We start from the raw sequence: 15,717 nt of genomic DNA, 5'->3' as shown, positions 1-15,717 counted from the left end.
TATTGAGAAAAACATGCATGTGTGTCTTTTTATATAGTGTATGGAAACTTCTGGTTTCAAATGTATACGAGGGGCGATCCAAAAGTAATGATAATCGGTTATTTCTATTGCACACAGAAATTTAAATAAAATGTTTTCTTCTCTCTTAGGTACCCACTAGTCCAGGAAAAAAAAAATTACTTAAATAGACCACGATTCCCGGGAGCTACATTCATTTGAATATGAACTGCCAAGGAGTGAACATCAAAATGGAAAAAAACGAGCTCAGAGCTGTCATCAAATACCTCTGCTTGAAAAAAGTGACTACCAAAGACATACACAGCGACTTGGTGGAAACATTGGGGGACTCTTCTCCTCCATATTCCACAGTTGCACGCTGGGCCAAGGAATTTAATCTGGGAAGAACATCGACAGAAAATAACCATCGTGAAGGACGCCCATCCACGTCACTCAATGAAGAAAACGTGAAAAAGTTGAAGAAGTTGTATTGGCAGATCGAAGAGAGGGTCAAGATCAAGAATTTTTTTCAAAGGGAATTCTAAGTTTAGAAAAGAGATGGACTAAATGTATAGACTTGTTAGGAGACTATGTAGAAAAATAAATATATTTTTTGACTATATTCATTGTGTTTAGTATTGATTATCATTACTTTTGGATCGCCCCTCGTATACCAGAATTGCGGACATTTATACCAGATTGGAGGATATATACACAAGGATGGACCAAATATATACCAGAAAAGGGCCCACGATGGGCGGGTGACATGGATACTGGGATGGAGGACATTACCCCCATAACAGTGTCAGCTGCAGATCCCCCATAACAGTGCGTCATGACCACATATTTTGCTGCAAATTTTTTCCCTTTTTTGCCTGTAAAACCTAAGCGCATCTTATGGTTCGTTGTGTCTTATAGGGTAACTATCGTATTTTTGGACTATAAGTCAAACCCTTCCTGTCACTTAGCCAATTTTAGCATTGACAAAATGCAAGAAACTGACACTAGCTATCTGCAGATGGGTGTCTCTTTTGGAGAAAACTCTGGTTTGGGGAATATTATAGGTCGTTTTGCAAGGATTGTTAAAGTGTTGGACAACAGCCATTTAGGGCAGCTTCCTCCAATAGGTGTCACTAGAGAAACAGTTTTCTTGTTTAGCTAATTTGCATAACTTGCTTTCAATTCTTTATTATTAAGCTGTCTGTTAAATTAGTATTCAATGCTGAAAAAACATCAATGACCTTTTATTTCTCTACAGATCAAAAGAGTAGATTTTAGATTACCATATTTCACCAATATTTCACCATTATGAATATTTCCTTTGATCGACAAAGTATCTAACAGTAGCTCGAATAAAACTAAGCAATGCCCAGCACGACTAGTGAGGCGAGAACAGAAGAAACAAAGATATGCTCTGTTAAGGAGTAGAAAAAAACATCACATTCTTACTTGGTGTTGTCAGAGTCGATGGTGTGAAACAACTTCTCAAGTTCCTCCTCGTTGAGGGTCCCATCTGAGAAAAATGCCTGAAACTCCTCCAGAGACAACTTCCCATCATCTAGAAGAGAGTCATAGGGATATGTTTGGAAGACGTTACATTTCTATAAAGATCTCCGAACATGTTGGAGAACAGTTCTAAGCTCGACTGCACAATCATCCTGTAGAGATCTCGAGATCTCCTCTCAATGGTAAAACGAGTTGTCAAGTTTTCATTGGTAATGTTTATGGGAGCAGGTCATATTTGACCATATATTAGCAATGCAAAACCGAAAGAAATGAGCTGGAGTATAAGCTGGTATACAAGCAATGTTCAACAGCCTTTTCAAACTGGCCATTATACAGACAAAACCTAAGACAGAAACAAAATGAGCATATACAATAGTGCATATAAATCTGGGCTACGGAGTCGGAGTCGTGGAGTCGGTGTCATGGAAATTGAGAAGTCAAGAGTCAGAGTTTTGGCTTACCGATTCCACAGCCCTGATATAAATAACCTAGGGAACTTAGTAAACACTTTTTTTTTTTAATTCAACAAGAGTGTTTAAGACCATCCCACCAACGCCAAGGTGTGCCCAGTCGGTACGGTCCACACCTCTAGTATAAAAAAAATTTATGTGGCAAAAATGACCTCAAAGTGAATAAGAGCTGAACAGGACCCAACTATGCGCAGCCAGCATTGAGAAGCTATATTTCAATTTATTTATATAAAAAATGTGTATCGGAGGCCTCCAACTCTCCCTAAACAGATGAGGTCTTGAGATAACAAGCAATCGTTTTGTTTTTAGGAGAGATAAGTGGCTTCAAAAAGCTTTCGGTGTATGATCAGCTTTAAACAGCATCACATCACTGATGTCAAAGCCATGAAGATAATTGGGCAGTGGCTTCGTGGTTGGCACTGAAGCCTTGCAGCACTGGGGTCCTGGGTCTTAATCCCACCAAGGACAACATTTGTCAGGAGTTTGTATGTTCTCCTCGTGTTTGCATGGGTTTCCTCTGGGTTCTCCATATTCCTCCTGCACTCCAAAGACATACTAATAGGGAACTTCGATAGTGAGGCGAGTAAATTAGATAAAGATCAGACATGAAGATAATTGTGCCTTCACCATCAGTGATTATCTCTCTCTCTGGAAATATTATGCCTATGTAAATTGTGTTCACCAATTATAATTTAATCAATTGTTTATCAACCAATTTACCATGTGGAACTATCTGGGCAGGATGGGCATATTTTTTAATACTTCTTGGGGTCACTTTTCTTATATTATGAAATTTTCATGCATTTTTTTATCTGATTTGGGGAAAACTTCAATATTCATCTGATTCGGGGCTAAACGTGCTTCAGTATGCTCGCATCAGTTTTGCTTACATATAGAAGTAAAAAGGACAAACGATAAAATGGCTCACCATAGTACAATCGGTGAGTCGGAGAACGCATTGGAGACTCTAAAAAACAGTAAGAGCACAAAAAAAGAAAACACCAGGCTCTTAAGTCCCCACTACTAGAACATCACAGATCTAAGAGCTACTGTATAACAGTAATAATCACAACAACCATTTGTGAATAGAGATTGAACACACCTCATTTGCAACACTAATCTCAAAAACCATATATAAAATACATATAATAAAGCAATGAGCAAAAATGCTTGAAAACACACATAATCTGGTCAAATAAACTATAGGACAACCATGGAAGATAACCGCGTCAAAGCTGCAAGCTTCTTACATAGTCGCTCAGAACAAGATAATTACGTGATTTAAGAACCTGATTTTAGTTGGTTTGGACTCCTAACATATAGACGTGTGCACAGCTGACGTCTTCTAACCGGCATCAATATTCTGCAGTAAATCTTCGTTCGTAGGTCTTCTCCATCCTGCAGCAAAAACGCTGACTAGACTGAACATCTAGCCTAGGAGGTCTTAGGAGATACCTCCTTAGTAAAAATCCCCAGCATTATCACCGAGCGCAGAACATAACCCTCGACTTGTCCAAAGTAGCTCTAAGAAAGTCCACACAACCCAGAGCTGTTCTGTCCAGCAGAACATCTCGAGAATACATACAGGTGGGGAAAACATGAGTTTTTGCATATGATAAGATGATGGTAAAATAATGGGTAACTATTAAAGTATGAACAGTATCAGACAGATAGAAGAACGTCACAAAAGACCTTCTTTAGCATTGATCATACAAAGGGACTTAAAAAAAAAAAAGAAACCCCGAGACTCCACCACTCTTGATTTCAAATACATTAATAGGTGACATATAAAGATCCTACCTGTTTTCAGCTGGGACAGAAAAACTTGGAGCATCCTTTTAGCCATTTTGGACAGTAGAAGAAATGAATCTTGAATTAAAGAGCAAGATCGAAACGCCCTTCTCGGTAGAAGGAAAAAAACGCACGCTGTCACTTGTTCAATATAAATAATTTAGGCTCTCATTTAGGAATCTCCTTGAAGATGGGGAGCCCCATGGAGAGTAATTAACAATGTACATAGAAATGGTGGCCCTGTTTCATTTAATTGGATACACAAATCTGTGTTTAATCTACCGGAAAGGTCAGGGCACAGATTTATTCCACTGTGGGTCTTGACTTTCTACAATGCAGAGATAAAAAGACTGTGCATTACTAATCCAGCTGGAGAAATGCAACTTATACAAGTTTGCTGATGAGGACTATTTCGTTCTGCTATTTTTACCAAAAGCTTTCAACTACTAACAAAAATAAATAAAATAAATAAAATAGGGAATTTGGTTTTAAATACGGCGAACTGATATATTTGGCTAATTTTAAAAGTTACCGAACTAGTGGGAAAGCGGGTAGACTGGAAGATTTAGCTCTTCTGGTAACAATCACTGTCGACTTGTTGAATTGTATCTTAATAGCTTAATGGCCATTTGTAGACTTAATAGCCGTCTCCAAACCCTGAAGGGCTGTCACAGTGTAGAGGAATCATCATCATTCTCGTTTGCACAAAGAAACACGAGAAGCAAAGGAATGAAACGGAAACGGAGAAGATACAGATTAGATATTAGAAATAACGTTTTAACAGTGAGGGTGATCAATGAGTGGAACAGGCTACATCGTGGGGTGGTGAGTTCTCCTTCCATGGGAGTCTTCAAGCAGAGGCTGGACAGACATCTGTCTGGGATAGTTTGGTGAATCCTGCATTGAGCAGGGGGTTGGACACGATGACCCTGGAGGTCCCGTCCAACATTCTATAATTCTATGATCTATAAAGGGATTTCCTGGGACAACAATATTAATTATCCTTAGCAGTCTATCAAGATCAGATCATTGGGGTCAGACTGACTCTGAAGTGGCTATTGTAAGCACAGCTGAACAGGGGGCCCAAGAGGAAAGGGGGCCACTGCTACCTCCAAAGCAAGAAGAAATGGGCATTATGATGAATGCTCAGGCTGTAAAGATTCTTTATAATTCGGCTGTACAAGGGCCTCTTCTGTCTGTCTGCCGCTGGGCTACAGTACTCATACGAATGCCAAAGCCTCTGCACTGCCATGTATACCAGCATGGTGTACACTCATTATTAGCTGTGCTAACTGAACAACACTGCAACATGAGGCACAACTTCTACTGATAGATGTTATCTACATTGCTCCTTATAGCAGTGGGCCATCAACCAAACTGCCCTATTAGCAGTACCTTGGCCCAACGCCTTAGAAAATTATTGTTCGGGTGCCATCTCTGCTCCCTAAGAGGTACCGTGTCAATATTCTAAAATTGATTTTTTTGAAATGCCTGTCCCTTTGAATACAAAGCCTACATTTCTGTTCTGATTTTCTCAAGGGAACCTTTCTGCAAAATGATGCCCTCAAAGCTTTAATTAACAATCTTCCTTCTTATGGCTTTATCTGCAGATGAGGTTTCACTCTGTACTACAATAAATGGTCCCTTTCTGTTACCACAAACCTTTCTACCTTCATTTATGACCTTTGGTTGTTATATATTTATATACAGCTCTGGCAAAAATTAGGAGACCACCACATCAAAACCGTGTCATGGGCCGCCCAGTCTCCAGACCTGAACCCCATTGAAAACCTCGGGAATGTAATCAAGAGGATGATGGATAGTCACAAGCCATCAAACAAAGAAGAACTGCTTACATTTTTTTTTTTGTAATTTTGACCATTTCTCTTTTTCAGAAAAAAAACAACAAAATTTATTGCTTGGAAATTCTGAGACGTTGTCAGAAGTTTATATAATAAATTAACAATTTACATTTTACTCAAAAATATACCAATAAGGAGAAAAATCAGACAAACTGAACATTTTGCAGTGGTCTCTTAATTTTTGCCAGAGCTCTGTATTTATATAGTTCATATAGCTGAAAAGAGTCAAATTTTCACCAAATTCATTCCAGGGATGGGAAACAACAAAATCATCAACAATGCATGATCCAGGCCACCACAAAAGAGTCAATCTTTCCCTTATGATCCCATCTATTGATTCACTGGATCAAATATTCAGAAAAAATATATTTTATACTAAAAAAGGTGTCTTTTTTTGCTTTGTCTCCTCTGGAGATTGAACCTTTTATTCTTCAGGTGGTGGGAATATTACATGAAACAGCTTTTAACCATAGTTTTCTTATGGGCCATTTATGTACTGGTACAAGCCAAACTTGTTTCTCTATTTGTACCAGGTGATCGTTCTAGTGTATAGGCTCCAGTGACAGAACAAGATCTGGAGCATGGACATCAGAGGCAAAAACCCAGGAATTATCTTCCTGAGCATAACCCTTCCATTTAACCAGATACTGGAGTTTCCGTCTAGAAACACGAGAATCCAAAATTTTCTCCACAATATACTCCAATTCCCCCTCCACCAAAACCGGGGCAGGAGGCTCAACAGATGGAACCATAGGTGCCACGTATCTCCGCAACAACGACCTATGGAATACATTATGTATGGAAAAGGAGTCTGGGAGGGTCAGACGAAAAGACACAGGATTGAGAATCTCAGAAATCCTATACGGACCAATAAAACGAGGTTTAAATTTAGGAGAGGAAACCTTCATAGGAATATGACGAGAAGATAACCAAACCAGATCCCCAACACGAAGTCGGGGACCCACACGGCATCTGCGATTAGCGAAAAGTTGAGCCTTCTCCTGGGACAAGGTCAAATTGTCCACTACCTGAGTCCAGATCTGCTGCAACCTGTCCACCACAGAATCCACACCAGGACAGTCCGAAGACTCAACCTGTCCTGAAGAGAAACGAGGATGGAACCCAGAATTGCAGAAAAATGGAGAGACCAAGGTAGCCGAGCTGGCCCGATTATTAAGGGCGAACTCAGCCAACGGCAAAAAGGACACCCAATCATCCTGGTCTGCAGAAACAAAACATCTCAGATATGTTTCCAAGGTCTGATTGGTTCGTTCTGTCTGGCCATTAGTCTGAGGATGGAAAGCCGACGAAAAAGATAGGTCAATGCCCATCCTACCACAAAAGGCTCGCCAAAACCTTGAAACAAACTGGGAACCTCTGTCAGAAACAATATTCTCAGGAATGCCATGCAAACGAACCACATGCTGGAAGAACAAAGGCACCAAATCAGAGGAGGAAGGCAATTTAACCAAGGGCACCAGATGGACCATTTTAGAAAAGCGATCACAGACCACCCAAATGACTGACATCTTTTGAGAAACGGGAAGGTCAGAAATGAAATCCATCGAAATATGTGTCCAAGGCCTCTTTGGGACCGGCAAGGGCAAAAGCAACCCACTGGCACGTGAACAGCAGGGCTTAGCCCTAGCACAAATCCCACAGGACTGCACAAAAGTACGTACATCCCGTGACAGAGATGGCCACCAGAAGGATCTAGCCACTAACTCTCTGGTACCAAAGATTCCAGGATGACCAGCCAACACCGAACAATGAAGTTCAGAGATAACTTTACTAGTCCACCTATCAGGGACGAACAGTTTCTCCGCCGGACAACGATCAGGTTTATTCGCCTGAAATTTTTGCAACACTCGCCGCAAATCAGGGGAGATGGCAGACACAATGACTCCTTCCTTGAGGATACTCGCCGGCTCAGATGAACCCGGAGAGTCGGGCACAAAACTCCTAGACAGAGCATCCGCCTTCACATTTTTAGAGCCCGGAAGGTACGAAATCACAAAATCGAAGCGGGCAAAAAATAACGACCAACGGGCCTGTCTAGGATTCAAGCGCTTGGCAGACTCGAGATAAGTAAGGTTCTTATGATCAGTCAATACCACCACGCGATGTTTAGCTCCTTCAAGCCAATGACGCCATTCCTCGAATGCCCACTTCATGGCCAGCAACTCTCGGTTGCCCACATCATAATTACGCTCAGCAGCCGAAAACTTCCTGGAAAAGAAAGCACATGGTTTCAACACTGAGCAACCAGAACCTCTCTGTGACAAATCCGCCCCTGCTCCAATCTCAGAAGCATCAACCTCGACCTGGAACGGAAGAGAAACATCTGGTTGAGACAACACAGGGGCAGAACAAAAATGACGCTTCAACTCCTGAAAAGCTTCCACAGCAGCAGAAGACCAATTAACCAAATCAGCACCCTTCTTGGTCAAATCGGTCAATGGTTTGGCAATGCTAGAAAAATTACAGATGAAGCGACGATAAAAATTAGCAAAGCCCAGGAACTTTTGCAGACTTTTCAGAGATGTCGGCTGAGTCCAATCCTGGATAGCTTGGACCTTAACCGGATCCATCTCGATAGTAGAAGGGGAAAAGATGAACCCCAAAAATGAAACTTTCTGCACACCGAAGAGACACTTTGATCCCTTCACAAACAAAGAATTAGCACGCAGGACCTGGAAAACCATTCTGACCTGCTTCACATGAGAGTCCCAATCATCTGAGAAGATCAAAATGTCATCCAAGTAAACAATCAGGAATTTATCCAGATACTCACGGAAGAGGTCATGCATAAAAGACTGAAACACAGATGGAGCATTGGCAAGTCCGAACGGCATCACTAGATACTCAAAATGACCCTCGGGCGTATTAAATGCAGTTTTCCATTCATCTCCTTGCCTGATTCTCACCAGATTATACGCACCACGAAGATCTATCTTAGTGAACCAACTAGCCCCCTTAATCCGAGCAAACAAGTCAGATAACAATGGCAAGGGATACTGAAATTTAACAGTGATTTTATTAAGAAGGCGGTAATCAAAACACGGTCTCAGCGAACCATCCTTCTTGGCTACAAAAAAGAACCCTGCTCCCAGTGGTGATGACGATGGGCGAATATGTCCCTTCTCCAGGGATTCCTTCACATAACTGCGCATAGCGGCGTGTTCAGGCACGGATAAATTAAATAATCGACCTTTTGGGATTTTACTACCAGGAATCAAATTGATAGCACAATCACAATCCCTATGCGGAGGTAGGGCATCGGACTTGGGCTCTTCAAATACATCCTGATAATCAGACAAGAACTCTGGGACCTCAGAAGGAGTGGATGACGAAATAGACAAAAATGGAACATCACCATGTACCCCCTGAGAACCCCAGCTGGATACCGACAGAGTTCCAATCCAATACTGGATTATGGGTTTGCAGCCATGGCAACCCCAACACGACCACATCATGCAGATTATGTAGCACCAGAAAGCGAATAACTTCCTGATGTGCAGGAGCCATGCACATGGTCAGCTGGGTCCAGTACTGAGGTTTATTCTTGGCCAAAGGTGTAGCATCAATTCCTCTCAACGGAATAGGACACCGCAAAGGCTCCAAGAAAAACCCACAACGTTTAGCATAATCCAAATACATCAGATTCAGGGCAGCGCCTGAATCCACAAACGCCATGACAGAATACGATGACAAAGAGCATATCAAGGTAATGGACAGAAGAAATTTGGATTGTACAGTACCAATGACGGCAGACCTATCGAACCGCTTAGTGCGCTTAGGACAATCAGAAATAGCATGAGTGGAATCACCACAGTAGAAACACAAACCATTCAGACGTCTGTGTTCTTGCCGTTCAACTCTGGTCATAGTCCTATCGCACTGCATAGGCTCAGGTTTAATCTTAGACAATACCGCCAAATGGTGCACAGATTTACGCTCGCGCAAGCGTCGACCGATCTGAATGGCCAAAGACATAGACTCATTCAAACCAGTAGGCATAGGAAAACCCACCATGACATCCTTAAGAGCCTCAGAGAGACCCTTTCTGAACAAAGCTGCCAGCGCAGATTCATTCCACAGAGTGAGTACTGACCACTTCCTAAATTTCTGACAATATACTTCTATATCATCCTGGCCCTGGCACAAAGCCAGCAAATTTTTCTCAGCCTGATCCACTGAATTAGGCTCATCGTAAAGTAATCCGAGCGCCAGGAAAAACGCATTGACATTACTCAATGCAGGGTCTCCTGGCGCAAGAGAAAATGCCCAGTCCTGAGGGTCGCCGCGCAAAAAAGAAATAATAATCAAAACCTGTTGAATAGGATTACCAGAAGAATGAGGTTTCAAGGCCAGAAATAGCTTACAATTATTTTTGAAATTAAGAAACTTAGTTCTATCTCCAAAAAACAAATCAGGAATAGGAATTCTTGGTTCTAACATAGATTTCTGATCAATAGTATCTTGAATCCTTTGTACATTTGTAACGAGATTATCCATTGAAGAGCACAGACCCTGAATATCCATGTCCACACCTGTGTCCTGAAACACCCAAATGTCTAGGGGAAAAAAAAGACTGAACACAGAGCTGAGAAAAAAAAAATGATGTCAGAACTTCTTTTTTCCCTCTATTGAGAATCATTAGGTTGGCTCCTTGTACTGTTATGTAGGCAATCCAGTGACACAGTGTGCCAGCAATCAGAGCACATACAGTGATCTGACAATAACCCAAAAAACAATAGAACGAGCTCTGAGACGTGGAATCTCTGTAGACCGCAATACCTGAACCTATCCTAAACACAACTAAAGGCAGCTGTGGATTGCGCCTGACACTACCTATGCAACTCGGCACAGCCTGAGGAGCTGACTAGCCTGAAGATAGAAAAACAAGCCTGACTTGCCTCAGAGAAATACCCCAAAGGAAAAGGCAGCCCCCCACATATAATGACTGTTAGCAAGATGAAAAGACAAACGTAGGGATGAAATAGATTCAGCAAAGTGAGGCCCGATATTCTAGATAGAGCGAAGATAGCAAAGAACTTTGCAGTCTACAAAAAACCCTAAAGCAAAAAACCACACAAAGGGGGCAAAAAGACCCACCGTGCCGAACTAACGGCATGGCGGTACACCCTTTGCGTCTCAGAGCTTCCAGCAAAACGAATTAACAAGCTGGACAGAAAAAGTAGCAACAAAAGCAAAGAAGCACTTATCTAAGCAGAGCAGCAGGCCACAGGAAAGATCCAGAAGCTCAGATCCAACACTGGAACATTGACAAGGAGCAAGGAAGACAGAATCAGGTGGAGTTAAATAACAAAGCAGCCAACGAGCTCACCAGAACACCTGAGGGAGGAAGCTCAGAAGCTGCAGTACCACTTGTGACCACAGGAGTGAATTCAGCCACAGAATTCACAACAGCTGACTCAGTATGGGCCAGATTGCTTGATGCTAATTTACTACTCAGTCAGCATTTTGTTTGATATATGTTTACTGCATAACAAACCGATCCTGCTGCAGGAACTAAAGCATTTACAATTTATGGCTACTTGACTTATCCTTTAATTTTCACTTCGTACCTGTAACTATTTCCCATTCATCGAAGCAACAGTCACAACGAGACGTGGAACAATTCCCCTAATCAATTAACTATTAACTATCCCCATCTCTACTTGTTTCCAAGCATAGAACTTGGACTAGACACCTGGATAACTTGTAAAGTCTACCTTTATGAACAAAATACTTTACCCCAGTCTGAGGCTTTATTTTATTTTCAATCATGTATTTTTTTTATTACACCATATAGCCTTAACAGTCTGTAAGAAATTCCAATGATCTGGTAATATGCCAATTGTTATGGACCTGGCGGTTAGGAGCACCCGGAACGACCTGATGGTTAAACTCACACAGGACAAGCTCTGGGAAGTGGGAGCTCTGCTGACCGCAACCCCTAATCCTATCACACAACTAGAAATAGCCGTGGAGCGTACCTAACTCGGCCTAGACGCCTCTTCACAGCCTAAGAGCTAACTAGCCCTAGAGACAGAAAATAAAGCCTACCTTGCCTCAGAGAAATTCCCCAAAGGAAAAGGTAGCCCCCCACATATATTGACTGTGAGTTAAGATGAAAGTCACAAACACAGAAATGAAACAGGTTTCAGCAAAGGGAGGCCAGACTTACTAAACAGACCGAGGATAGGAAAGGTATCTTTGCGATCAGCACAAAAAACTACAAAAAGACCACGCAGAGTGTGCAAAAAGACCTCCGCACCGACTCACGGTGCGGAGGTGCCACTCTGCATCCCAGAGCTTCCAGCTAGCGAGACAAAAACATGATAGCAAGCTGGACAAGGAAACAATGAATAAATAATTAACTAGCAGGGACTTAGCTTCTGCTGGAGTAGACAGGTCACCAGAAAGATCCAAGAGCGAACTGAACCAGTACAAGAACATTGACAGCTGGCATGGAGTAATGATCTGAGTGGAGTTAAATAGAGCAGCCAGCCAAAGAATAAACTACGTCATCTGTGGAAGGAACCTCAGAAGCAGCAGCTCCCCTCACAGCCACCAGAGGGAGTCCATGGACAGAACTCACCGAAGTACCATTCATGACCACAGGAGGGAGTTCGATAACAGAATTCACAAAAAGCCAATACGTCAAACTGTCTATGTGTATATAGACATTATACAAATACACAATACTGCTCCAAATGCTTTAGGCAGGTGTGGGAAAAATGCTGCAAAGTAATAATATTTAAAAAAAAAAAAGTGTTAATAGTTTATTTTTTTATCAATTAAAAAAATGCAAAGCAAATTAGTAAAAAAAGAAATCTAAATGAACTAAAGATTTGTGACCATCCTTTGCTTTCAAACCAGTGTAAATTCCTCTAGGTGCACTTCCATAGTCTGTGAAGGAATTCATCAGGGAGGTTCTTCCAAACATCTTGGAGAACTAACTACCAATCTTTTGTATATGTCACTTGTGCAAATCCTTCTGTCTCTTCACATAATACCAAACAGACTGTTAGGATCAGGGATGTGTTGGGGCCGCATCATCACTTCCAGGACTCTTTACTGTATGTTTGGGGTTGTTCTTCTGCAGAATAAACTTTGAGTCAGGAGCCTCCCTGATGGCAATACATGATGGCTATGTATCTATCTGCATTACTCAAAATTAAAAACATTAATCCTGACCACATTCCCAACTCCATTTTCTAAAATGCAGCCTCAAACTTGCAAGGAACCTCCACCATGCTTCACTGTTGCCTGCTGACAATCAATATTGTACCAGTCTCCAGCTTGTCATAACCAAACGGCCTTATGTTACAGCCAAATAGTTCATATTTTCACTCATCAGTTCGAAGCACCAGATGCAAATTTTCTGCACAAAAGTTCCTATTATTTCAGACATAGTTAAGTTGCTTATCTGGCTTTTATGTCAAAAGTATTGGTTTTTTTAGGCTTTTATTCTTCTATAACCTCTTCTGGACAGACTTCTCCAAACAACAGATGTGTGTAGCTGGGTCCCACTGGTTGCTGTCAGTTCTGAGCTGAAGGCATTGCTGGACATCTTCCAGATTTGAAGGGATGTAAGCATGGTGTGTCTTTCATTTGCTGCAATAAGTTTCCTTGGCCTACCAACAGATCGACGGTCCTCAACGTTGCCCATTTCTTGGTATTTCTTTCAAGCAGCTTGAATAGCACTACTTGAACACCAGTCTGCTTTGAAATCTTGGCTTGGGAGAAACCTCGCTGGTGCAAGTAACTAGTTCAGTTTCTAAAATTACTTTGGTCTTGCTGCTGTGCTCCATCTTGCAATGGTGTATAACCTGAAATGGTCTTCCACAACCTCACCTTTGCAGCAGATATGGCTGAACCTCGCCCAGTTTTAAGCCTTTATATAGCCATTTCTGTTTCAGTTAACAACCTACATAGGAAAATGATGATCGCTATAATTGGTTACTCATACACCTGAGTTATAATTCCACAAAATGCCTGATTATGGGCAAGTGTATCTAGAAGAATTGACACATTTCTTAACGCAATGGGTGGTCACACCAAATATTAAAAAGGTGTGAAAGACCTCCCATCACAACAAGGTGTATTGAGGCAAGCATTTCAACTGTATAGCTTCCCATGGACCGGTCTTAGTCTGGCCCTGTCCTGATTTGCCCTTATTCATATTAACCTCTTCACCACCTTGGGGAATTTCCATTTCTACATTTTTGTTTTTTTGCTCCCTTTCTTCGCAGGCCTATAACTTTTTTATTTTTTCGTCAATATGGCCATGTGAGGGCTTGTTTTTCGTGGTACTAGATGTGTTTTTGAATGATACCATTGAGTTTACCATTAAGTGAACTGGAAAACGAGGATAAAAATGAGGTGAAGTTGCAAAAAAGTGCAATTCCACAATTGTTATTTTTACCATGTTCACTAATTGCTAAAAAATTCAAAGTTTTAAAAAAAATGTAACCATTTTGCAAAACTTGTAGTGTCTCCATTTTAAAAAGAGAAAATTATTCACTGTTCCATAGCAAGTGGTGCTTCACGTCAGCATCAGCTGGATATAACCCTTTTCTATATCACTTCATTTTTTCCTAGATGACTTCAGCTGCTGCCCTTCCTTCCATCCCTAGCGAAAAAAATGACGACATGTAGAATGAATTGCATTTAGGATTATTCTTAGAATTTCATCCATAATGCTAAATTTACACAGAATTCTCAATTGGCAGCTGAACAACGAGGCTGATCATGCAGTCTGCAGAACAGGTGGGGGACCTGTCACACGAACATTCATATTGAAAAAGATTTTCACACTATACAAGATTCAGGAATTCCACACTCATTGAGATCTATGAAGTTGTCGGTGTTATTTCTCGGTGATGGTATATATATATATATATATATATATATATATATATATATATATATATATATATATATATATATATGTATGTATGTATGTATGTATGTATGTATGTATGTATGTATGTGTATATATATATATATATATATATACACATATACATACATATATACACATCTATATATATACATCTATATGCATATACATACATACACTAGGTAATCAGGAAAATGTTAGGCATTACCTGCATCCCATGCAGATGACGTGCCCACAGGGCAGTGGGGTACTCTGTACCAGGTCCGGTCACAAAGGGGGATGTCACGGTGGCTGCAACCCAGTCCGTGGCACTGGGCATCGACATTAAAGGGGGTTAAATGTTCAAAGTTTCTTGTGACGCCACCTGTGGAGTTCGGTCAGTATTAGGACCAAGGCTGCATTAAAGGGGTCCCCTGGGGGATGTTGCGGCAGCCCAGATGTTACACTTCCTACAGGTGAAGTGGGGTCCCCAGAGGTGCTATGGTGTGTGACGTAGATGGTGTAGCCGGTGAATAAATGGAGGAGACAAGTAATAAGTCTTTACCTGGTTTACTTGTGGATGGCAGGCCACAGTCCAGGACACCGGCAACAGGTTGGTTAGGAGTCCGGGCAGTCCAGGGACAAGCGGGGTCCCTTAGGTAGGTCAGGTAGGGGCCTTCCACTTTGTGCTCACTGTCTGAGGTCCCTGCTGCCACTAAGTGTCCTAAGCAAAGTCCTTATTTGTTCCCCTGTCCAGGGACAGGTACCTGTATGGCAGGCAGCTAGAGCCGTGCCTACTGGGGTCCTTTCATGGTGATTCCAGGCTCCAAGGTGCTGCTGTGCCACAGGTAAATATGGGCAGAGTCCATGTAATTCAACGCCCTCCGGTTCTGCTTTGTGTATTATAGTCCACAAAGGCCTTGTGCTACTGCGGCTACTGTGCTCTGACTTCCAGGAGGTCTTCCTAGTCCCCTCCTGGAGTCCTATATTTCCACTGTCCTCTGTTCCTGTCTGTCCTCGCACACAGACTGTCTGTACTAGCTGAACTAACTCCGCCTCCAAACCAGGATCTTTAACCAGGGAAGCTGCCCTAAAACAGGGTTTTGAGCTCCCCTCCTGGCCTGGATTTGGAAGGTGTTGTGTGTGTGTGTGTGATAGCCTGCCAAAGGGAATCCCACTTGTCTCCAAACATAGCACT

General features: G+C 41.8%; 1 protein-coding gene across 3 annotated transcripts in view; it reads right to left on the bottom strand.

The window, feature by feature from the left end:
• NECAB2 (N-terminal EF-hand calcium binding protein 2) overlaps positions 1-15,717 on the bottom strand; it is a 268,082-nt gene that overhangs the window by 150,059 nt on the left and 102,306 nt on the right. For 2 of the 3 annotated variants that reach the window (XM_069740424.1, XM_069740426.1), the window contains one exon: positions 1,447-1,555. In XM_069740424.1, coding sequence (XP_069596525.1) covers positions 1,447-1,555 — 109 coding nt within the window. Of the gene's footprint in view, positions 1-1,446; positions 1,556-3,773; positions 3,812-15,717 lie in introns of those variants that run through there. The other variant, XM_069740427.1, reaches the window with a different exon arrangement.

This window comes from Ranitomeya imitator, chromosome 9 (genome assembly GCF_032444005.1).
Source record: "Ranitomeya imitator isolate aRanImi1 chromosome 9, aRanImi1.pri, whole genome shotgun sequence".
Lineage (NCBI taxonomy): Eukaryota > Metazoa > Chordata > Amphibia > Anura > Dendrobatidae > Ranitomeya > Ranitomeya imitator.
Note: the sequence above shows the minus strand (reverse complement) of the source record. Positions and strands in the feature narration are given on the sequence as shown.